Source organism: Vicugna pacos, chromosome 1, assembly GCF_048564905.1.
Source record: "Vicugna pacos chromosome 1, VicPac4, whole genome shotgun sequence".
NCBI classification, from domain to species: domain Eukaryota; kingdom Metazoa; phylum Chordata; class Mammalia; order Artiodactyla; family Camelidae; genus Vicugna; species Vicugna pacos.
In genome coordinates this window covers 117,066,408-117,091,615 of record NC_132987.1, presented here as the reverse complement: position 1 = coordinate 117,091,615, position 25,208 = coordinate 117,066,408, and the positions used below count along the sequence as shown (strand labels likewise).

The 25,208-nt window shown below is 43.4% G+C and overlaps 1 protein-coding gene across 1 annotated transcript in view; it reads left to right on the top strand.

Annotated features, from left to right (window-relative positions):
• HLCS (holocarboxylase synthetase) overlaps nucleotides 1–25,208 on the top strand; it is a 172,795-nt gene that overhangs the window by 144,085 nt on the left and 3,502 nt on the right. The window contains exons 7-10 of the mRNA XM_031687000.2: nucleotides 15,163–15,230; nucleotides 16,711–16,871; nucleotides 21,452–21,566; nucleotides 23,760–23,973. Of these exons, the coding sequence (XP_031542860.1) occupies nucleotides 15,163–15,230; nucleotides 16,711–16,871; nucleotides 21,452–21,566; nucleotides 23,760–23,973 (558 nt within the window). The remainder of the gene's footprint in view (nucleotides 1–15,162; nucleotides 15,231–16,710; nucleotides 16,872–21,451; nucleotides 21,567–23,759; nucleotides 23,974–25,208) is intronic.

Here is a 25,208-nt window from a genome sequence, read left to right as displayed (position 1 = left end):
TAGGAAATGGGGTGACTGCACTCAGAGTTCCCCCATGCTCCAGAGTATTATGAGTTATTCATCTTTACCAAAAAAGTTATTCCTCCTCACTAAAAAGCCTTTGAGTTTTTATAACTTCAGGATACTTTTAATAGCACACTCATTTTCTATAATGATCCGGGACTGTAACGCAGCGCATAAACCTCTCTTCCAGACCCCGCCCACAAGCCCTCCTCGCCCTCATTACAGACGTAGTTCTGCAGCAGGAACTTTCATCTTCCTCTTCGCATTTTAATACTTCATCGTAAAAAAACAGTATGAGAAGTTCCAGGCAGTTTCATTTTGTGAAAGCACACCCAGCAATCTCGATTTCATTAGAATGTTAAACTCTGTCCACTGTTCTTGGCTTGCTGAGGGTCACTGGCTGGGGCGGCGTTGAGCCTTAGGTGTGTCAGTACCCTGTTCCGCTGGACAATTGACTCCCGTCCCATGTGCGGTGCCGCTTTTGCTCTGCGCGTGCGCATGCCCCGGGGAGCGGCATCTTGCACCCAGCACCCTGGGTGGGGAGGTGCCCTCAGTTCTGCCAGCTGGGTGTGTTCCTCCAGGCCATCCTGCAGAGCACTCCTCCGGGCATTTAGCGTCGGTGCAGAGGGGACGGGTGCACAGTACAGCTTCAAGAAGACGAAGTGCCGTCTCTGGGAAACGCCACCGTGTTACGAGGAGGAGCCACCAAATGTATACTAGAGGGAGTTGTATGAATCTAGCAGAATGGAAACCTATGACCAAACTCCAGCCAAACCAAGAAGTAACAAGAGAAATAAGCACAAGGCCGTGACGTTCCACCAGGAGCCCTACAGCCCTTCGGTGGATGGGCCAACAGCAGAGGCAGCTTCCGATCTGGTCATCAGCACAGGTGGTCGGGGCCTTTATCAGCCAGGAGGCAATAACAACCACCAGTCTTACGCAGCACTAATGGTTTTATCAGATGTTTTCATAGATCTTTTCTCTTAATCTTCCGTACAGCCGTGGGAGGTAGAATGGAGACATAAGATGATCCCTCCTTTTCCAGAATATCCTTCAGATAGAGAGCCTCAGGTAAGGGTGAAGGGTGCCCTGTGTTAAAATGGCCTGATTTGGAGTGCTGGCGCTGCCTCTTCTCTTGGAGGAAATTCTGTCCATCCATCCCTTCCACCGTGGCAGTTAACTAAGCGCCCGCAGTGTGCCAGGCACTCTGCTCAGGATGCCCTGTTTCTTCCTCATGAGGCCCTGTAAAGTTAATGGGTGGAGCCCAGTTTCATCTACGATGAGACTAGGGCTTGGCATATGTAGGTGAACCCCCAATGGATGCCCCCAGCAAAGCACCTCCGTTGGGTTTTCTGTGACCCGCCACTGTGGCAAAAGATCCGTGCACTTGCAGCCCCTGAGTCTGGTCAGAGCAACTGCCTGCCGAATGGTGGTTGAGCTGTAGATGGAATGGCCCTGCGCTTCCCAAAATATAGATGCTTCATTGTCAATTTCCTGTTAAGATAAAAGTGATGCCTCATCCTTCCTGGCCCTAGGGGGTGCTCTTAGAAGAGCATCCAAATCTGAGTTGCACCAGGACGTGGAGTGGAAGTGACAGTGGCCTAGGTTAACCACATGTGTTCACATCTTTAAATGCAATTCAGGATTTGATGTGCTTTGACCCCTCCCTTCCCCCCCAACCACCCTTCATGAAGTGAGCTGTCTCGCCCTGAACCCTGACACACCTCTTATTGTCCCTACGACGTAGGTGGCCTTGTATTGCCTCTTATCCTTGCTGTCGAGGTCTTTGTTCCCTGGTTTGATTAAGTGAGAAAGCAACTTTAAGATTTCTTTGCATTCTCCCATATATCTAACATGGCATTTTACTTAATAGGAATCCAGTAAATATATATTTATTATTAAATTCTCCACCCCATTGGACTTACTCTCTAATTGTTTCTCTCGTTGGTTCAGGATGCCTTTAAAAATTTTTTTTAAATGGAAAATGAAACAAAGAAAATGCATTGGAAAGATTTATGTATTTAGTTGGGGGAGGGGGAAATTAAACTTCTCATAATAGTTTTTAAATTAAATTTCATACTCGTCCAAATCCTTTCCTTCTCCACCCCTTCCTCTGATATTCCCTCCCTCATTAAAGCATAGGATTTTGATGGTATTCGCAGGGAAGCTGATTTACTGGAATAAAGAAGTTCTTTAAGTTTTACATTTTGGAACACTCCCAGTGTGTCTGAACCCGGGTTTCAGATTTTACTGGCATTTTGTTGGCAGAGCCGTCTTTGGAGCCGATCCTTATTTGAGCATGTTTCCTGACACCTTTGGCGGTATGGTACTATGTTTTTTAGATTTAAAAAAAAAAGTTTAAATAGAAAAGCATATACAAACATATACAGAAGATTGATTATACAATGTCTAGCAAAATAAAAGAGCAGTAAAAACTCTCAAAAATTAACAAATGGGAAGCGCTTTCTTTTTAAAGGGTCAGGATGAAGACAAAGGTACCAGGAGAGAAATGTTTCAGGAAGCCCCAGGAAAAGCTGACTTTCCCACTGTGCTCATCTCCTCTCCACACACAAGTGTCCTGTTGAAATACGGTTGAGAATAGTGTACTTCCCACTGCTCTAGGGACATGGTCGGTCCCTGCAGTCATCAGGGCCACAGACAGAATCCAGCTGAGATGAAGGGAAAGCTTATGGAGGCAAGGGCAAGGTGACTGAGCCTACCTGGGTTGGGGGTGTCTCCAGAGATCGGCCACAGAGGGAATCCTTTGCTACCCTTGGGCCCAAAGGGGTAAGGGAAGAAACAGTATTTCCCAGAGCCCCTTGGAGAATCTGTGAGAGCAGACAATGAGGCCCAATGTTGGGAAAGAGCGAGTAAGATTCACTGAGCTAAAGCTAGTGTCCTACCTAATGGGAAACGCTCAGAGTACTTCCCGGAGGCCCGGAACCAGGGCAGGATGCTCACAGGATGCCCATTATCTCCACTTCTATTTAACATCATCCACATGATATTAGCCAATTCAGATTGACAAGAGAAATCAATTAGTGGCATACAAATTGAAAAAGAAGTAAAACTATCTCTATTTTCAGCTGATATGATGGTATACCTCAGAAACCTTAGAGAATCAATGATAAAACTAACTGAAACAATTAAAAAATTTAGTAAGGAAGTAGGTTATAAAATATGCTGCTATCGTGGAGCCCAAGCAGAAGCCAGCTTCAAAGGATCAACAGACTTGAGTAGAAAATGGGATTGGGGAGCATAGGGGATTGGAATATAATCATCTGAATGAAAATCCATTCTAGAACTGGATTCTGAACCAGGTTTAGTTCATGGGGACTATAAACCGAGCATATCATGGAGCAAAGACCTGCATTTAAGAAAGAGGCTCCTTGTCCCACTGAGTGAAGAGTTAAGCTGGTGCAAAGCTTCCTGGTCGAGCAGGCTCTGGCATGTTGCTTGATCTCTGGCAGGGTGGGGTGCAAGCAGGGCTCTGGAGAGAGGACTGAGCATGAGAGGGAACGACGTAGGGTGATATCTAGGGCAGCAAGGTGGTGAAAGAAGCAATGGTTTGGGGGCCAGCTGGCAGAGGCAGGGAATTCTTTCTCATAATTACCCTTGAAATGGCAATGGTATTGAAGTGGAAAAAGGGCCCAGAAAGGGCCTGAGTGGCAGGGTGGAGCTTCCCTTTCTAGAGGAAGAAATTCATTACCTTCACATTGCTTTGTCCACCCAGATGTTTCAACAGCCACTTGGCTCTAGGTAAGGAAACTGCTTATTATAGTATTTTATGTAAATTTGGCTAGGAAAGATCAGCATATTTGAAACAGAATGTGTGTAGAGCAGAGAAAATACCTCTTCAGACATGCAGGGCAGAGCTAACGAACTTTGACACAAATGTGGTTGTATTTAATTTTTAAAAATTTAGGATGACACTATTTCAATTCTTTAAAAAAGTAAGAACCCCATTTTGATTTTACTCTTTTAGTGTAAGTTTTCTTTAAAAAAAAAAGTATACGTGAACAAATGTAAGACATTTCTTGCTCCTTGATAGGACAACTCAACAGCACAAACATTATCAGTTCTCCCCAACTTAGTCTGTAAATTTAATGCGCTTGTACTAAAAATACCACTAAGTTTTTTGTCTGTTTTAAATGGAGCTAGACAAATAAAAAAAATATACAAGAATATTCAGGCAAACAATGAAAAAGAAAAGCCATGAGCAGGGTCCTAGCCTTGCTAGATTTTATTTTATTTTATTTTTTATTTCATTATTATTTTTATTGAAGTACAGTCAATTACAATTGGTGTACAGCACAATATCCCAGTCATGCATATACATAACATAAATTTGTTTTCATTTTTTTCCATTAAAGGTTATTACAAGATATTGAACATAGTTCTCTGTGCTATACAAAAGAAACCTTTTTTTAAAAAATCTATTTTTATATATAGTCTCTAACATTTGCACTCAAACTTCAAAATTTATCCCCTCCCACCCTCTTTCCCCGGCAACCATAAGATTGTTTACTACGTCTGCGAGTCTGTTTCTGTTTTGTAGATGAATTCATAATGTCCCTTTTTTTTTTTTTAAAGATACCGCATATGAGTGATATCATATGGTATTTCTCTTTCTCCTTCTGGCTTACTTAGAGTAGGGGTCCTAGCCTTGCTAGATTTTTAAAACATACTCTAAAGCCTCTATAATTAAGACAATGTATGTTATTGGCACATGAATAAATGGAGAGACCAGCAAAAAGGAATAGAATGTCCAGAAATAGATCCAAGTACATATAGAAACTTAGTATATAATAAAGGTGGCATCTCAAATTGCTAGAGCAAAGGTACAATTTTTAACAAATGGTCCTGGGACAATTTGATGGATATTTGGGGGAAAAGAGAAGATCAGTTCTATACCTTTCACTATACACAAAAATAAGCTCCAAAAGGATCAGGGTTCTACATTTAAAAAGTGAAACCCTTTGAGTACTAGAAATAAGTGGATGAATTCCTGCATAACTTGAGTATGGGGAAAGCTCTGAAGACACAACAGTAAGAGGCAGTAAAAGAAAAAAATGATACATTTGACTACATAAGAATAAAAAATAAAATTTGGGATTGTGAAAAAAACTATCAATAAAATCAGAAGACAAACAGTTAATCTGAAGAAAATATTGGCAAGATAACACAGATAAAGCACTAATATTCCCTAATGTATTAAGAACTCTTAAAATAGACAAAAGACACGAACAGATAATGCACTGTGTGTGTGCACATAAAAATACATAAATATTGAAAACTGTACATATAAGAGAAATACAAATTGCAACTGCACTGAAATACCATCTCTTACAGATCAGACTGGCAAAAACTGAGAAGTGTGACTTCACACTCTATGGTATCTCAGAAAGTTTCATAGTCAGGTACTTACCTTCTGACCCAGCATCCCACTTCTAGGAATCTACCCTGAAGATACACCTTCAACAATATGAAGATACATGTGAACAAGGGTATACATTTTACATACTGTCATTTTGGAAACTACTTAAACGCACATGGGAGAGTGGCTGGATAAGCTATGCTCCATGCACACAATGGGACGGTTCGCAGCTTCAGAAAGAGTGGGGAAGAGCTCTGTGAACTTCTAAAGAGTATTATCAGGTTACATTAAGTGAAAAAAACCCAAAAGATAAAAGAGTACAAAATAGTAACTTTCTGTAAGGAAGAAAGAGAAATAAGAAAATATGCAAGTATCTGTACATTTGTGTAGAAAGAAAGACCAAAAGAATAAGCCAGAAACTAGTGAGATTAGTTATTATTTACCGAAAGGAGTTCTATGGGAGACTTGGATAGAAGGGGTAAGTGGGGGAAATGCGGCACTTCTCAGAGTTGACTTTCTTGTACAGCGCTGACTCTTGGAACCAAATTAAAGAATAAAGAAACAAGGATGGAGGCGGCCCTATCATGGATTACAGAATTACAGTTAAACCTAACCTTATTTCAGGAGACTAATATAACCACACTCAAGGAAAAGGAGAAAAGAACAAACCCTAAGAACTTTTAAACACAATATTTGACTATATACTCTCAGGCTAAAAACAAAAAAAGTTCTGTTGGTACATATTGAACCCTAGTTGGTAAGTTTGTTTTTCACAGTAGCATGGGTCAACAATTCCGAAACCACTTTCTGTGTGTTACAGTATTGAGCAAATAAGTAAATATATTTCAGATAATGGGAGCCAGATTTCTCATTATTGGAGAAGGAAGTTCCAAATATAAAAAGGAGGAGAATAAAATGGACCTTGTGTTGTTGGATTGGAACTGAAAATCTTAAATGAATTCATGGTTTTTAAGATAGGTGGATAGATGGATGGATGGAGAGATGGCAGGAAGGAAGGAAACACTCATGCTTTCTTGTTCTTTCATAACACCCTGATTTGTTTTTTAAATACTATTCTCCACTAAGAGGAAGCAGAGCTCCTTGGAGAAAAGGCCAATTCCAGGGCTGGTGCTGAGAAAGTTCAAGATGAGCCTGGAACCTCTTATGCCAAAAAGTAAGGAAGTGCTGAAAGATGACAGGGACTTGTCAGTAGGAGATAGGAACCAGCTTGAAGGAGCTTCTGCTTGCCAGATCTGGGATAATTTGTGCATCAAAATAAATAATGATAAGAAAATGAATACTCTGTTGAATAAATAAGTCTCCTTAAGTCCATTCTGCTATAAAGAAAGGAAGAAAGAACAGTAAGTGCTGGGAGAAGAAAAAGCTCTTCCTTATAGTAGCTTCTGAACAAGTACATATGGAAGAAATGGAAGAAAAATCACTATTTGGCAACCATGAGATGAATAATTGATTCAAGTAAAATCATCCACAGATGCTAAGACTAGCAGATTAAATTTCATGAGAAACATGATATTTATCTCCCCACAAGTACTTAACTACAGTGGAAAAACAATAACTTTACAGTGGAAAAACCTGGCATGCACCACCTTACCCAAGTGGGTCAAAGTTAACTCACCAGTACTGGGACAAGGTAACACTGGGCACTTCCTGATACGATGCCCTGAGAAAGATACACTCTCACTAATCTGTGTTCCTGCCACAAATGCTAATCTGAGTCTAAATATGAGGAGATTTCAGATCATCTTAATTAAAGGACATTTTACAAAATCACTGCCTCTACTCTTCAAAAAATGTCTACATTGAAAGACAAGATGAAAACTAAACCAGATACATGGAGACTAAGGAGGCATGACAGCTAAATGCAGCCAATGATCCTGGATTAGAGCCTAAATCATAAAGAAGATTGTGTTTCACTATCAAGGGCTTTGTTGGGACAATGTATGAAATTGGACTAAATTCTATAGATTAGATCAAGAGTTGGCAATACACTGGTCTCCTGCCCATTTTTGTACCACATGAGAGCTCCAAATGTTTATCTGTTTATTTGTTTCACAGTTTTAAATGGTTAGAAGAAAGTTTTAAAGAGTAGAATCTATATGACATTCTGGGAAAGACAAAACTATAGAGACAGTAAAAAAAAAAAATCAGTGGTTGCCAGGAGGGGAGGGGAGGAAGAGGGGGATGAATAGATGTAGCAGAGGGGATTTGGGGACGGGGGAACATTCTATACGATACTGTAGTGGTGGATAGATGTTGTTACACATTTGTCAAATCCCAGAAAACTAAACAACACAAAGAGTGAACCCTACTCTTAAACTATGGTTTAGTTAAAAATGACGTGTTACTATTGGTTCATCAGCTATAACACATGTACGACACTAATGTGTTAATTATAGGGACACTGGGGTGGGATGAGGGGTGAGGGGGTATATGAGGCCCCTGTACATTCTGCTCAGTTTTTCTATAAACCTGAAGCTGCTCAATAAAGTATTAATTAAATTCTATATTGTGACACATGGACATTATGTTCAATTCAAATTCCTGTGTCTATCAAGTTTCGTTGAAAACACAGCCACATTTATTTATTTATTTGCATGTTGTCCACAGTTGCTTCTGCGCTCAGACAGCAGAGTTTGAATAGTTGCAACAGAAACCATATCACTCACATACACTGAAATATTTACTATCTGGCCTTTTACAGAAAAAGTTTGCTGACCCCCGGATGAGATAACAGTGTTGTCTCAATGTTAAGTTCCTGATTTTGATAAATTGTACTCCGATAAAATAACACCCTTAATTTTTAGGAAAGGTACACTGAAGTATACAGGGATAAAGAGACAGTATGAAGAGGGGACGGTATAGCTCAGTGGTAGAGCATGTGCTTAGCAAGCATGAGGTCTTGGGTTCAATCCTCAGAACCTCCATTTAAAAAACATATAGATAAATAAAAAAACCTAATTACTTCCCTGCCAAAAAAATACAAAAAGAAAAAAAAAGAGAGAATGAGAGAGAAAGAGACATTATAGCTGCAACTTCTTCTCACATAGTTCAGAAAAAAAATTATGAACAGATAGACAGACATGGAGCAGCCTGTGTGGTAAAAAGTTAACATTTGGGAAATCTGAGTGCTGGGTAAAGGGCACGTACAGATTTTTTGTACTATCCTTGCAAGTTTTTATAAATCTGATATGATTTTAAAGTAAAAGGTTAGAAACATAAAGGAAAACAAAATAATCATTGACTTTGGAACCAACCAGAACTTGACTTGAAGTCCTGATTTGTGGCCTCACCTTCCGAAGACTGTGTCATCATCTGACTTGCCGAGTTTGGATGAGATAATGCACGTAAAGTGTGACATACTGTGCAGAGAATCCACATCAATTCCAGGTGACCAAGTCGAAACGTCTACAGTGCCTTCAGGAAAATGCTTCCCAGAAGTCTTCTTGCCACGTGGTCAAGATAAGTCAATGTCCATCTTCTGAAATGGCAGCCACATTTCAAAACCGAAGGCCCTCTGTTGGGTAGCTGAACCATGGTGTCAGCTCCGTGGTGCGGCCCCTCCACACCCATTTGAAGATGATGGATTCTGATGAGCCTGAGAAGTAGGTTGAGAAGATCCTGTGATCTGGGGACTCCTAGTGGAGGGGTTAGGACATGGTCCGGGTTCCATATGTGGTGGCAAGTTTAATTATGCAGAGGATCTAGGATTAGGCCCGTTTTGGAGGCTTGACTTCAGAGGTTGCTGTGGGTGCCATGAGTATTTCAGTCTACAGTTTAGTTGTCCATCTGTGAACACTGTAACAGCACTGGTCTAAGGTAGGCGGTGGTGCTCCAGCATCCAGTTTTTATGGTGCAGTGTCGGGGTAAGCAACGGTGGTTTGTGTTCATCTTGACTGAACGTCAATAAATGCTTGATGTACTTCTTAGAAAGGTGCCTCATTCTGAAAGCTGAATCCATAGGACTCCCTGTGAGCAGTTAAATGATTTAGCAGTCGTGTGATGCTGTTATGTGTGTATGTTGGAAATGAGGAAGATTAGATGACAACCTATGGATGATTGGTACCCTGGGAGATATGGAAATTAAACAGGCATGTCAAACAGAGCAGCTGACTCAACAGGATTACAACTGGGGCCTCTACTCCAGGGGACTCCATGGGGGCAGGTTGTGATGTGCTCCTCTGAGCAGTGCCTCTAACTAAAATGCTCACCCTGTTAGACACCAAAACACGTAAGGGAATATGATCTAATGCCTACTTATTTGACAGCTTTCCAAAAGGACTGATCGATGACAGGTCGTTACAGCATTAAGTGTCAAATCCAGAAGATAACGGAAGAATATATTAGTAAAGCTGTTGTCCCTGTGTGTATCAGTGACCAAAATTGTTTGTAAGCAATAACCTAGAAAATGTCATATTTTTAAAAATTCAAACAGCTAGTTGAACCAACTGTTTATAGCTTTGCTAAGTGGGTCCAGAGACCCTAGATCTGGAAGTGAAGATTTGGCAACCCCGACTGTAAGTGTTCAGATCTGCCCGGGGCCAGCCCATCTCGTGTATCCCTTTGTGCTTCATTCTTGCCGATTCTACACCAAGTGTTCCATTTCCTAGGTGACCGAAGAGATGCTTACCCATTGTTAGTTCACACCAACACTGGGGTTTGAATCCCAGTCTGTCCCATTTCCTGTCTGAGTTGGCTCCACCATGATGTTTCTAAAGTTCCCCCGGGAACCTTTCCTCTCCTGCCAGGAACGTTAGCCCCCAGGGTCCCTGGATAGTACCCAGCTGCTTTGGGACCGTCTGCCTCAGCTTTCTCCCTGCATGCCTAGCTCTCTGTTCAGAAGTCACCAGTCAGAGGTCCAGCACCTTCCACCCCAGACCACATCCCCATGCATTGCAGAGCCTTCCCACCCGCCTCGCTGCACTGTATGTGTTGTTGGAAGCAGAAAACCATACTTGTTTTCTTTCAAAAAACAATACTCTGCACTCTTGCATAGAAGGCAACTTAAAAAAAAATTTTTTTGATTGTACTATTAGAGTGAGGCTCTTTAAAAAATAAAATATCTTTATATTTTAGCTTTTTAACTTTTTAAAAAGCGGTGCCCACATAAAATGGTTGGTGTTCACAATGTAACCCATTTAGGAAAAAATAGTTTTTGAAATGAACTTTAGCACAGTTTCCTTTGAACGACATAGAAGTAAACAGTTATGAACAGTGACAATTCATCTCCCAGTAAAGTTTTTAAAAATCAAAAAATAAGTAGTTAGTCATCAGTGTGACTGCCTGGGTCCTCCTCCTCCTCCTTCCTCCCTAACCCTCTTATCAGGTTTCTTTTTCACATAGACAGCATGGGGGAACTATCTGAGAACACGTGCCTTTCTGAAGGCTGGGGAGAGGGAGTCAGAACACAGAAGACATTGAAGAAAAGGCGCAGCAGCCTGTGCACCGAGAAGAACACGAGTTGATGAATTTCCTCGGGGCCCCAGGGATGGAGATGGAGACCCCAAGGATGTTGTAGCCTCGGGCATGCTGTCTCCCCAGCCCAGAGGCAGTCTGTGCATGGACAGTAGTCTGCAACTTTGCACAGGCCACATGCCCTGCTGGGGAACGAGTGTGAGGGACACGCATCCCCATTCGTGTGTTGTGTGTTACAGAAGATTCAGACACCAAGTGTGGTGAAGCTCAGACAAGTTGGCCTGCATTGCAAATCTGATCTCTCAGAAATAGGAGATTGTTCGCCCACTAGTGAGCTGCAGATGTATGCTTAACCTAGTTAAAAAAAAAAGCTGAATTTAAGTAAATCTTTTCTTTCATAACATTTTTCCTGATTATAAAATGAATGCACTCCAAGTACAGAGATACCGGAAAATTCAGAAAAGTATAAAGAAAAGAAAAACCACTTGAAATCTTCCCACCCAGAAATTACAAAGAACAGCATAGCAAAGAAATTAAAGTCATCATATAATTCTGTCTCCACCCTCTGGAGATAAGCTCTCTTAATAGGTGTCCTTTTTGTCTATAAATGCACATAGGCAGACACAGCTTACAAAGATGGGCTCATACTGTGATGCTGTTTTTAAGCCTTTCTTTTTTAGTGTCAACATAATGAAAATGTCCATCACTAAATATCTATGACATTATTTTAAGAGTTCCAAAATAAGCAATTTTTCCAATCATCAGAAACTTATTTTGTAAAAAATATATGTATATATTTTGTGTGTGTGTAGTATTTTTTAAGAGGAAAAAGAATAGAAGAATGCATATTTCTAATGAGAAGATGACTTCTTTGAATAACTTTTTTGCTTTGTACTTTCCTATATTTTTCCAATTATTACACTCCCAAAATAACCACAGCTATAATGTTGGTCTATTTCTGAGCAATTTTTAAAAGTATATTTTAAAACATCGTTGGTGTCATGCGGTGCATAAAGTTTTCCATCCCCATTAAATCATCTAATAGTGTCCGATGGCTATTTCCTATATGATATTTTTTCATGTGGTGCTACTATGATTTTTTTCATTTCTCTATCATGGAATGTTTGTATTATTTATGACTTTTTTCATAGTATAATGCTGTGATGAATAATTATGTCCCTGAATTATTTTGTTTCTTTGTCTGAATACTCGTTAGAATTCAGTCACTGGGTCAGAAGACATAAAATTTTTAAGGCTCTCATTGCATATGAACAGACTGGTTTTAACAATTTCTGCTCATTAATTACTTATCAAATGAGGTCTTGCTCAATGATCATAGTAAAATGGGTGCTGCAGGTAACTTACCTTATTTTTAAAGCAGATCTTTTAGTCCTGTTCTTTGAAGTATTTGCAAATATTATACTTAAAGATTAAAACCATGCTTCTTTCCCCAGAATTTTTCAAAATAATTTAAAAATGAAAAGGAAGCAGTTATCTTAAAGAAATTTTTTTAAAAAATAAAGAAAATAAAAAATATCCTATACCTACAATTACTGTTTTGCCGAATCTCCCTTTTCTATGAATTTTACGTAGTGGGGATGAAAGTGTATGTAATTTTTATATCCTGCTTTTTAAATATGACATTCTATTGTAAGCATTTCTTGCAACACAGTCTTCATAACTATCATATTTAATGACTACAAATTAACCTCATGTACCACAATTTACATAACCATTCCCCTGCTGAACTCTTTGGTTATTTCCAAATTTTCTCTATTATAGTACTGTAGTGAATGTTGACCATTTCCTTAGGTTCGAATCCCTAAAGTGGATTGATTGGGTCTGAATTTAAACTTGGGTCCATTCAGAATTTAACTTGCACTGGTCTGTGTAGGTTAATTTTAACTATTGAAACTTGATTCCAGTGACCACGTGAACTTCGGGATGTTCTGGTTGGCAAAGCACCCAGTAGATACTCTGATGTCCTTTGTAACAAGGTGGTCAGGACACCGTCCTGTTTGCAAAATGAGCCTTTGGGGCTCCGGATGTTTCAGACTGTAGGGAAGTGTTCAAAAACAGAGCACTTTCCTTGGGTGCCCCGTCAGCACACAGTGCAGCATGCACGCAGCTGCCGCTCACAGAAACCTTTTATTAAACAGCCTTTGCCAACAAGGAAGAAAACCCAGAGGCAGGGAGGTAGTTATGTAGCCCCCTCCTTTTTTTTCTTTTCCTCCTTTTGTGAGAACATTGTCAACTCTGGATGGAAATGCATTTATGGTGTCTCTGCTGAAGCGACCTAGCGATTTCATTTTCAGAGATGTAAAATTTACATTTTGCAAAAGTTCGTAAATGCTTCTTTGTTGACCGTGAGCCATGTGGTTTGGCCCCTAGAGTTATCTCAGATAGCACAAATAAATCTGGCGGTCCCCACTTGTCTCACACTAAACATTCCCTCCTTCCCCCGTTGTCTCCCTCCTCGCAGAATTTCCTCTTGGCCTTCAGCAGCACAGACTCAGTCCTCTCTCATCAATATGCCCTGTTAACTGCTGCCAAACCTCCAGCACTTCAGTGCATATGTTCCCTTCATCATTTCTCTTTGTTCTAGAAGTCTGCATTCGGTTTCTGAACCTCCCTGCCTCCCCTCGCCTAATTCCACTGTCATTATCACTGGTTATAGACATGACCGTCTACTGTCTACCCTCAATTGCCTGCTGTGGAGAGAGCCTTCAAAATCTGCTCAAAATGTTCTAAGTCATCCCCTGCTTCCCATAGAAAAGTCGGTCCCCCGCCCCAGAGCCTGCGGCCTTCGGAGCCCAGTTGAAGGGTCGCTGGGTCTGCCTGGTGATCAGAGGCTCCTAGATGACAATGTTACCTCCCTTCAAGGACAAAGATGCCTTCTTAGGATTTTCTGCTGGTCCCACGCAAGAAAAGGACGCTTTATTCTTGGAGCCCGACAGCGTATAGGCACAGTCGATCTCAATGGGTTATTCATGGTGTCCAAGAGAAATACCTCTGGAGCTGTATTTCATGTGAGATGGAAGTGGGCTTGGCACACAGACAGTGGGCTGCCTGCTCCCGGGAATGCCCTGTGCCTGTCAGACCAGCCCAGCCCCTGCCCGAGGTGGCCAGGCTCTTCTGAGCAAGTAAGGGGGTCTTCTGGCTCCTCCTAACCGGGCCTGTGCCCTGTGAGACTGCCAGCCAGTGTGCACGGACAGGCGCTGTGTGTAGTTTCGGGGTTTAAGTATTTTTCTTTTCTTACCGTTTGTAAAGTTCCATCCAGTTGCCTGAGTCGGGAGGCGAGGATGAAGAACTATCACAGTGTGGGCTTTCCCCTTGGCGCCCGGTGCTGTGGGACCCTGGAATCTATTCTTGGAAACTTGGCTCGTACAAGATACCATGTCTCTGTCCTCCCTGCCCTTGCCACTTCCCTCCCCTAAAAATGTGTCTCAAAGAAGCCCCAGCAGCTGCACTGATGGTGTGCAAACCTGATTTTTGCTTTGTTTAGTAAATCCTACCGCGAACGATGCCTGCTCAGTACCTGGTCAGCAACTCCTGGGAATGCAGAGGAGAAGCTTCCTGACATGGAGTGAAATATGTAGAAAGGAGCTGGACGGAAATTCTCAGCTCAGAGTGAGGGTTTTTTTTTTTTCCCCTTTTGTGGAAAAAAAAAAAGTTAATGTTGACTTGTTTGGTAGAGATACAGTACACTTTTTTACCTGTTCCTTAAAGGGAAGTTTGTATTCTTTTAAATAAAACCATTTTAAAAGCAGAACCCAAACCTAAAAGGATCTAGGGTTCTCCTGAGTTCTCAGAAGTTGTAGATTTATTTACTATAGTTAAAACATAATTAGTTCTCAGGGGATAGTGTGTCTTTTAAACGGCTTTATGGCCACCATATTAGTTTTCTGAATAATCAGAAACTTCTGTTATGATTATGTTCTCGTGTTCGGACAGAAACACACTGTAAGTAGAAACAAATGTCAGGAATTGCTAATTGTCACTTCAAGAAGGGACACCACTTCAGAAGGGGGAAAAAGGATTTGATAGGAAATTGCAAAGAAGTGGAATCTGACAGTGTCTTAAATAAACTGAATAACAGCTCAGGCGGGTACGTGTGTCCACCCCTGCCCATCTTTTTTGGCATTAGGTGGCGTTTCCTTCATCCCTCTTCTGCCATTCTCACTACAGAGGCTGGGCCTGGGGCCAGGATCCCTCGAAACCTGGAAGGTGGCCCTTCCCTACTGCCACACGCACAAATGAGTGCAAATGGTGTCCCCCACTGTGCCTGAGCTGTAGGTTCTCACGTCGTGTCCCTGTTCTGGCTGACCAATCTTTCCCACCGTTTGCAGGTTGATGTTTGAGATGCCGCAGGAAATGGGTTTAATAGCCATCGCAGCCCGCCAGACACAGGGCAAAGGTCAGTCATCTTTTGTTACTCTTTCTGTTGTTTTTGTTTTGTAAAATCTGTGACTCTCTGTGGCCAGAGAGCCGACTGATTGCGTGTGCTGATTATTGAAATGACTTGCATTAGAAGTTGTTTGTTTTCACACACCCCTAAAACAGAGGGGGTGGGGAGGGAAATTGATAAGATTGAACCATAGTAGAATTAAAGCATTCTCTCAGACTGAGATGCTTGTGAGTGACTTGACATCTGCTTGTGATGGGGTGTGTGAGTGTGTGTGTGTGAGTGTGTGTGTGTGTGAGTGAGAGATGGTTTTAATGTTCAGTTACTTGTATCTTGTAAATTCCTCTTTCTGACACATCCTGTGCATTCCAGTATGAATAATGACTATGTTATAGGGACATTTATTTTCCTGAATTTTCTCTGTGAGGTCCCTACTATGTCTGTAGCAAGTGTCACATGGAGGGGTCTTTCGTCTGCCAGCCCCCACCCCAGATGGCACTGGAATTTACATGGAGTGGGCACTTGATTGCAAAGTGCTGCCCAGAGCTTCCACACCACCTGCTGATCCTTGGAGGCAAGAAACCACATCCTCCCAGAATCCATTTGGGGTCCAGTCGCAAGCAGATTCTGTGCTTGGCCCCTGCCCCTCCCCACCCACAGCTGGCATCAGGCCGACCCAAGCTTTTAACTCTCAGAGGCTCTTATGCCTTTCTCAGAAGAAGCAACGAAATAAGAAATCCACTGTTTTCCACTTCTTTCTCGTGAGCATGTCTCTTGAACATAACTCAAAGAGAGAAAAAAATTCATTTTACTCAAGGCTGTGGTGCTCAATGTGGTAGTTAAAAAGGCATAGAAGAAGTTTGATTATTCCTCTCATTTTGATTATTTTATTTTCCTGACTTCTATTTTAAGAAATAATTCAGAGAGTTAATATCAGGGATCATTTAAAAAATTCAGCCTCTTTTTTTAAGTGATAATGAGATATAATTCACATGCCATACAGTACCCATCCCCCCACTTAAAGTGTTCAACACTGTGGTTTTTAATATAGTCACAGGGTTGTGGGAACATCACAATAGGGATCGTTTTTAAAAAGTGGCTTCCAGGACCTTTCCTGGACCAGTATAGATTCGGTCCTATGTCCCCACTGTCTCTTCCGCCTGCATTGCTATATGGCGAGAATTAAACTAAGAGTGATGTTGGGACACTGTAAGACTTTGAATCATCAAAATATAAATGATAGGCTCACAGAGGCAGAACATCATGCTAATTATTGGAAACTTGTTCGGCAACAGAGTTCAGATATTAAAGAGCTTCTCTGTTGCTGAGTTAACCCCACAATATCCAAGCACCTTCACCAGTGCTGGTTTATTCTAGTGGGACTGTCTGTCGTGTGTGGCTCTGAGTCTTCAGCACATTTTCTGGCATCGCGTGCATCTGAGTCTGTTCATTGGGCAGAGTGGCTGGTTTCCTGATGGGGCTTGTGTTCCAGGGCGGGGAAGAAATGTGTGGCTGAGCCCCAAGGGATGTGCTCTTTCTACCCTGCTTGTCTCCATCCCACTGAGATCCCATCTGGGACAGAGGATTCCGTTTGTCCAGCATCTGATGTCCCTGGCTGTTGTGGAGGCGGTCAGGTCCATTCCTGAGTACCAGGTAGGTGCAGTTCCTCAGCATTACACCCCCCAACCCTGCAAGCACATCTCAGTTCAATTTGTTTGTCGTCTGTGTCTGAAGGCTGGCTGCTCACAGAGCCCCAGCCCGCTCTTTGCAAAGGAGCAGCGGAGTGATCCTGCGGTTTTCAAAGCACTGTCAGGTTTATAGCTGCTTCAGGCCTGCTGGAACGTGTTTCCCAGAATTCCTTTTCTGTCCTGTTGTCACATTTCTCAAACATCCTAGTTCCATGCCTCTTTTTTCTCTTCTCTTTTGACTGAAGCACATTGGACTGGATGGGGCCATATATGTGTTGTGTTTTCTGGTGAAAAGGCTTATTTATAGACCTAAACAAACCTCCTCATTTCCTACCTTCATTTGCCACAGTCTGTGCTCAGCAAAGCTATCCTTTGTCTACAGCTGCCCTTGTGCCATGTGCATGTTCATTTGGGGCCATCTGCCCCCAGCTGTACGGACAGATGTGCCTGTTTCATCATGACTTTCGAATGCTTTGGTGTCAGTTATTAAGAAGACAAGGAAAAGAGAGTAGTTAACACAGTCAAGAAGCCTTTCTCCCTTTCCCTGGGCTCCACTTACTGACTCCCCCTCCTCCTTTCTCCTGGAAGAATTTCACATGGATGTAAGAAAGAGGTTCCTCCCCAGCCTCCCTCCCACCTACATGTGAAGCTAAAAACAATGATTGTATTAATTCCTGAAGCAAGATTTTAAGATCAGGACTTTCAAAGGGGGCCTGTCTTGGGGATTTCAAGGAAGAAGCAGTCCTTCCACTGCCCCTAAGCTCCTCCGACGTGGCCAGGTCTTCACAGTCGCAGAATGCAGGACTAGGGTACGTGTTTCGTGTTACGTCAAGTCACTGGCACGCACACCAAAACGTGACATTTATCCCCGGGTTCTCAGCATCCTTGCTGTGTCTGATGGGCTTGGTCTCATCAGACTGTCAACAACCTTCACAGGTCCAGCCTGCAGTCCCTGAGCTGGACGTCTCACCCTGCACCAAGCAGTTGAGAAGTTAAAATTTTGTTCTGGGGGAAAATATTTTTAACTGTAGCAATAGGTTCATTAGTCTTAGGAAAATATATTACAAATTAAAATTAAATTAGTCTGTTTGGCTTGATTTTTACCTTGCAGCCTCACTTGTTGGCTTAGGGAGCATTCTGTGAGTGCCTGCAGTGTGCAAGGCTCCACAGGTGCAGGGCAGCTGGCTAGGGAGGTGGGACGCTTGTCCTCCACAGTGGACCTGGGCACATGTGTCCCCCATTCTCCTTAAGAAGCTCCCACCAAAGTTCCTGTCCCATTTCTGCCATCATCCAGCTCAGTCTCATCTGTATGGTTTTTGGATTGGATTTATTCTTATTTTATTTCATTTTCAGTTTTATTGATATCATTGACATGCTGCTGTGTATAAGTTTAAGGCATACAGTTAGCTTACACAGTACAACTATAGGATGGTTGAAATAGGCCCCTGTTGCCTAGGGTTGGCCTTTTCTTACGTCCTTCCCAACTTGTCCCCAGCCAGATGTCATCTTCAGCACACACACTGTGCCCGGCCTTCCTGGACCAGAGGCAGCATCGGTGGAATGCTCGCCATTCCTTCTGGAACCCTCTCTGGGCTGCCTGCTCTTCCTCCTGCTGTCTCTTCTGCCCTCGAGGTTCCGCTGGGCTCCTCCCACCCGCACATCCCCGTTCCTGCTCTCTTCTCTGTACCTCCAAGTCCCGTTCGCCCTCGGAGGCCCAGCTCCAGTGCTGCTCCTGGAACCTTCTAGCTATGGACTCCCCCTCCTCCGACACCCTATGGCACTTTAAACACCTGGGCCACTTTCGTGGTCCCTCCCAGGGACTGCTTGGAAGCAGGGTTATTTGTACTCCAGTTCTATCTCCTACAAATTCACCAGCTCTCTGAACGCAGGATTAGTTTTGTTTTGGTCCCCAAAGAGCCTAGCGCCGTGCTTTCTACATGGAAAGCCTGTAGCAGCTGTTTGAATAAAAGATTGAGACAGTGAGAAAGAAGCAGTTAGACTTTCTCTTCGTCTTGGAATAGATGTCCTTGTTTACCTGCATGAGAACCCAACATTTCGTAAGTTCAGGTCTAGTTTCATAACTCGACCTGAAAATGTGAAGTGAAACAGGAGCCCAAGAGCAGAGACTGTGCAAAAGTAAGCGACTGCCCCCGTGATGGGGGCGCTGTTCCCAAGCTTCCGCAGGGACGGGGCAGGCCGCGGTAGGACGTGGGCCGGTGAAAGAGGACAAAGAAGAGGTCTCGGGAGAGCGACCAGGACCAGAGTTTCCAAGTTACAGATTTTTCTAGACCAGCCTTTCTCACTCTCAGCACTATTCACATTTGAGCCCCTACATCTTGGCTGCAGGGCCACCCTGTGCATTACAGGCTGCAGACCAGTACTGGTGGCCTCTCCCCACTGGATACCAGTAGGATTCCTTCAAGCTGTGACAGCCTGAATCATCTCCCAATATTGCCAAATGTCCCCGGGAGGGCAGACTCCCCACCCCCACTCCCCCACTGAGAACCCTATTTTTTTTTAACTTTTTTTTTTTTTTTACTCTTTTTTTGGGAGGGGGGGTCATTAGGTTTGTTGGTTTGTTTGTAGGAGGTTCTGGGGATTGAGCCCAGGACCCTGTGCATGCTAAGCATGTGCTCTACCACTTGAGCTACCCCTCCTTGCCCCAGAACCCCATTCTAACCAGAGAAGAACTAGGAGGCTCCCCATCCTAGGACAGATGCGCTTCTAAAGGACAGGAGCACATTCTATGTGGCCGAGGTGAGGAGAAGGCCTGCTGAGGGGAGAGGAGGGGGTTGCCTGGAAGCAGCAGGTGGCAGAGCAGGGTGTTAAGCACCTGGGGCCTTGGCGTCAGAAAGCCCTACTCTGCCACTTGCAAGAGGTGCAGCCTTAGGCAAGCCAGGTAGTCTGTAAGCTTCAGTTCCTTCCTTTGTTAAATAGAGATGACGCTGGTTCCAACACTTGGTTTGGTCGAAGTGCTGAGCTGGGGCTCGGCCCCCAGCCTGCCCCCAGTGAAGGAGGAGCCAGCCCTGTGGGGCTGAGAGGCCATTAGCTACTCTCTGGTCTCCTGGTTTTATTTTGCTGAGTGTCTCTCCTTCAGCCTCACGTGTCCAGATGGGCTTCCTCTACCTACAGCATGGCGCCACCTGGCTCCCAGGCCCAGGCCCAGGTGAAGTGGGAGGAAAGGGGCAGGGCACAAGCACTGAAGGACTGACACTCCCATGGAGGACAGGACACACTGGTTAGAACCAAGATGGCGGAAGATCTGACTTCCAGTAGACCTTGAGCCTCACAGCACATCCACCGGTGCCAGGACAGTCCCCAGGCTGACCAGAAAAGGTTAAAAAGTGTGTGGGGGGCTGCATTTCCTGGAAATCCTCACCCCTTCCTCAAGGTGGTTGGAGTAATCCTCCTGCACGTTAGCATGTAAAATTACCCAGCCCATAAAACCTAACAACCCCGCACCCCGTGGTCGCTCTCGCTCTGTCGCGCTCGCCTTCTGAGACGGCCCGCACTCTGTCTATGGAGGGTGTATCTGCTTTTACTCTAAGCACCGCACACCTCTCGGCTTCTCTCCCTCTCAGCTTTCTGAGATGGCCCACATTCTGCCGATGGAGTGTGTGTCTCCTAAGCCATCTTCCCTTCTGAGTGAGACAGACTGCACTCTGTCTGTGGAGTGTATATCTCTCTAAATAAACTTACTTTCACTTTACCATGCCTTACTCTTGAATTCTCTCCTGCGCAAGGCAAGAACCTATTCTCCCCTAAAACAGGAGTCCTGGCAGTTCTGGTGCTCATTGAGTCTCACCCAGTCTGTGTGCCCTAACTTCACAATTATGGCAAGAGGTGGGGGTCTGGTTGGCCCAGTTCAAGGCAGTGTCCATCCTTGGACCATTCCACTGAGACCGAGGCACAGGCAGGGTTGCCCAGGCCACAGCCTTCAGGAGGGAGAGGGAGTAGGCCATAGACAAATCCATTTCTGTCACCCAAGCTGACTTTTGGCAGTCCTTGGAGACTTCTCATAACTCAGTAGGATGAGTTCCTACTCTGTATCTGCATAGCATTCTACTCAACAGTCCTACTTGACTTTTACATTGGTGGTTAATTCATAGCCAACTTTCTCTTGAGCATGAGCCCCTTAGGAGAAGAGAGCCCTGAGACTACTACCCTCGCACTGCCCCCAGCCCCCAGCACACGACGGTACTCCGCAGTGATGGCTGCTGATACTGAAATAATGAACTTAATCCACAAGAGAGGCGTCTTCAGAAAGTGTTTCTGATGATGATGAACAGCAGCGGTGGGGGGTGGGGGAGGGCCCTGGGAGAGCTGAGTGTTTTCTTTAGGTCTCTTTCCCTCTCACCCCAAGAGGTACTTTCATATTGATTGTTCTAAGGAAGTGATTAGCTGTCTGAAAAAAGAGGAGAGGATGAGACCCCATGTTCCATTTATTTCAAGAGTATTCTGCTCATCTTTTATTTTAGCTGGATGACCTCTCCTGATCCCTTTGTGTCCTGTGACTACTTGATTAATATGCAGATTTCCCTTTAGGATATCAACTTACGAGTGAAATGGCCCAACGATATTTATTACAGTGACCTCATGAAGCTTGGTGGAGTTCTGGTTAACTCAACACTTATGGGAGAAACATTTTATATACTTATTGGTAAGTTTTTTAAAAGCCTTTCCCCCAGAACTTTTAAATTAATAAAAATAAAAATAGTTCACACATGGCTACATTAGGGGGAGTGGATTATCATATGGGGTTACTTTTTCTTTGCATCTTGAGCTATGGAACAGAACATGTGTGCAAGACAGACCAGATTGGTAGAAAGCCCTTCTAAGGGTTTTAGCATTCCTGTCTTTGGCCATGGACACCACCCAAAGGGTATCTCATCAAACAGACTTTTTCTTGTACTTCTCCACACTCCTGCTTCTCGTAGAATTAGAAATGGTGAAAATAAACATTTAATATATTATTTGGTAATAAGAAAAGAAAGTTAATTTCAAGGATGGGTGTCCTGGCAGTCTCTCTTCCACTCTTAATCTGCCCTTCCCAGGCCATGGAAAAGTTGCCTCCTTTTTGACCTTCAGAAGAAGCTCCAGGCTGGTGAAAGTGGAGTAAAGAATCCCCGTTTCACCCCAGCACATCCTTATCAGGCAAGGAGATGGATTCAGAAGCAGTTTCAGACGTTCTTAGGTCCCTGGTCACCCAAGCATCAGCTTCTCCCTGTTGCCCCGGAGAGCTTGATTGGTGTTCGAAAATCAGTAATGGACAGAAAACATGTAATTGCGTGTTGGAAGTGCCAGCCAGCCAAAGAATACAAGGCTTATGTCTCCAGCCCTGCTATCAATAGGCAGTATTATTCTGGGCAAGCTACTTCATACCCTCAAAGCTCCGTTTCCCTTCTGTAAGTGAGGAACTGGGCTGGATGCGGAGATTCATCAAGGAGGGCCCACAGATATCAAGGAGGCCCAACGATGGCTTCAGGGAACCAAGGACTCCTATCAATGTGGGAGAGACGAAACATTTCCCTGTGGGGGAGAATCCATAGCTTTTATTAAAGTCTTAAGGCCATGGGAGGTGGGTGGGGGACAAGGAGCATCTTTGGGGAAAGAGTCAGAGTCACCAGCAGGGCTGCTATCTGGCCCCTGGGAAGACACAGTGGAAGCTGACAGTCGTCCGTGTTGCTGTTTCCCCCAGGACTTTGGATTTTCTGAGTGCACGGGAGATTTTTCAGCACTGTACACACCTAACTGAATGCTTTGTACAGCCACTGTGTATGTTGAATGAAAGAACAAATGAACAAGTGCAGAGTCTGCCCCTGTTGCTATGGTTACTTGTTTTTTCCCCAGATGTAACTTACATTGTTTTGTATTATTAAAATACAGTAACCAGTATATTTTTAAAAAATAATAATAATCTGAGGCCAATCAGTCTTTCCCTTCACACTGAAAATGGCTCAGAACATTTACCAAAAAATACTGTTATTGTAAATGTCACTGTTCTACCTGAGGTGAGTATTTGGGGACTTTTTTCTCAGAGGCCCTGGGGAAACCACAGTCTTACCCCCTTGTTCTTGCAGTATTTCATTTCTTATTGAAGACATCTTTGAGTTTGATTCAGGGCCGTGCTGAAAACTAAGGGTTCAGCTTTTCTGAAGACTAACCTCTCCTGCAGAGGATGGTGGTGTTCAGTAACAGCTGAGATAAGCTGGTAACTCGCTCTCCCGAAGCCGTGGTAGAGGGGCCTATAAAAGAGCCACTGAACATGAGCTGGCCCTTTGCCAGCGGCGTAACCCTAGCACCAAAGACTTCCAAGGATCAATCAAGTATTAAGAGATGTGTTTTAGGTTTATGCCATGGCCAAGGTCTGAAATCTCTGAATCCAGAGTTTACTCCTTAAGACCTGAATAAAATGCTTTATTTTCAAGCATGTGTTCTGTTATTCAAGTAGAAAAAAGAAACAAGAGATTTTCTTTTATATCATGCTCAGCACAGAGCTACAGTGCTTGGCTAGACCACCTGAGGAATCGTTTCAGAAGCAACTCTATTTTATCCCATTCGTAGCTTCTGCTTAATTGAATCAAGCGTGGCTTGCTTTTTTCCCAGCTTATTTGCTCTCAGGGTGGGATGGTCCTGGGAGACAAGGATAATAAAGGAAGGGTGAAAAAGGAAGATGGGCTCAAAGACCTAAGTCACTCTCTAGGTAGCCGGAGAAGAGAAGCTCAGTGTGAGGACAAAGAAGCAGGAAGTCAGCACAGTGAAAGCTGTAACTCTGTCCGGGTGGTTGAGAGAAATATGCGATGCCTTCAGTAGGTTGAGCTGCTCATGCTTTCAATTGCTTGTTTTCGTCCAGGCTGTGGATTTAACGTGACTAATAGTAACCCTACCATATGCATCAACGATCTCATCACAGAATACAATAAGCAACACAGGGCAGGACTGAAGCCCCTCAGAGCTGATTATCTGATCGCCAGAACTGTGACCGTGCTGGAGAAACTGATGGACACGTTTCAGGATGAAGGGCCCAATGGCATTCTGCCTCTGTATTATAAATACTGGGTCCACAGGTCAGTGCTGGCTTGTCTTCATCCTTTTACAATTCCTTTTTTAAGTCAGTAGTTTAATACCTTAAAGTGAGAAGTTAAGCACTGGTCTAGATAATTATTTTTTATTTTACTGATGGATAAAGCTGGTAGATGCCACCTTGAGCAAGTTAGCAGCCCAGCGACAGGGATGAACTGTCATCCCGTGCCTCCAGGTGGGGTGCCCTGGGAGAACACAACATCACTGGAGATTTTCCTCCCTGGCATGTTGAAGCTGAATCTAATTGTGAGGAAACAGGCAAGTCTAGATTGTGGAACATTCTAGATAACGATCGTTTTCCAAGTGAGATCCCCAGGGGGGCAGCAGCAGCCTGGCCTGGGAACTTGTTAGAAATGCAAATTAACAGCTCCCATCCTGGACTTCCTAAATCAGAGACTCTGAGGCTGGGGCCCCACTTCAGTGTTTTAACAAAGGCTCCCGGGGATTCTCAGTTTGAGAAGTGTACCAGCCGGCCTCTGCTCCTCAATGTCAGTGTCTTAAAGACAAAGAGAAGGTGGGAGATTTTCTGAGATTGAAGGAGAGTAAAGAGGCATGACAGCTTATTGCAACATGTGATTCATAATCGGGCCCTGGAAGGAAGGAAATAGCCACAAAGATATTAATGGGACTTCTGAACACGGTCTATATATTAAATGATGTTATTGTATCAAGGTCAGATTTCTTGAGGGTGACGATGATATTCTGGTTTTGTAGGAGATTGTTCTTATTCTTTAGAAATAACATGCTGAAGTATTTAAGTATACAGTGTCATGATGCCTGCAGCTTATTTTTAAATATCAGCCAAAAACAAACAAACTATGTACGTGTGTAAAGAGAGCAAATATGGAAAATGTTATCACTTGGTGTGATTTGTAAGTGAAGGGGGAATATGAGATTCATTGTACTATTTCTCAGCTTTGCTGTAGGTTTGAAATTCTTCAAAATAAAAATTGGAGAGGTACAGACTCTATACTTTTACATCTCTTAACGAGGATATAAGGCAATAGATGCATTTGGAAAATATTTAAAAGAAGTAGAATTAGGTTGAGTTTAGTTTATAATTGATGCTACTCAACTTGATTAAAGTTTTCTTTTAACTCTGCCAAAAAGAGGCCAGTCTCAGCCAAAAATCCTAGAGGGTTGCACAGCGTTGTTTTGTTTTGATTCCCCCCATCCCCTGAGTGCTAGAGGGTGAGGAAGTAGGGCAAATACCGTCATC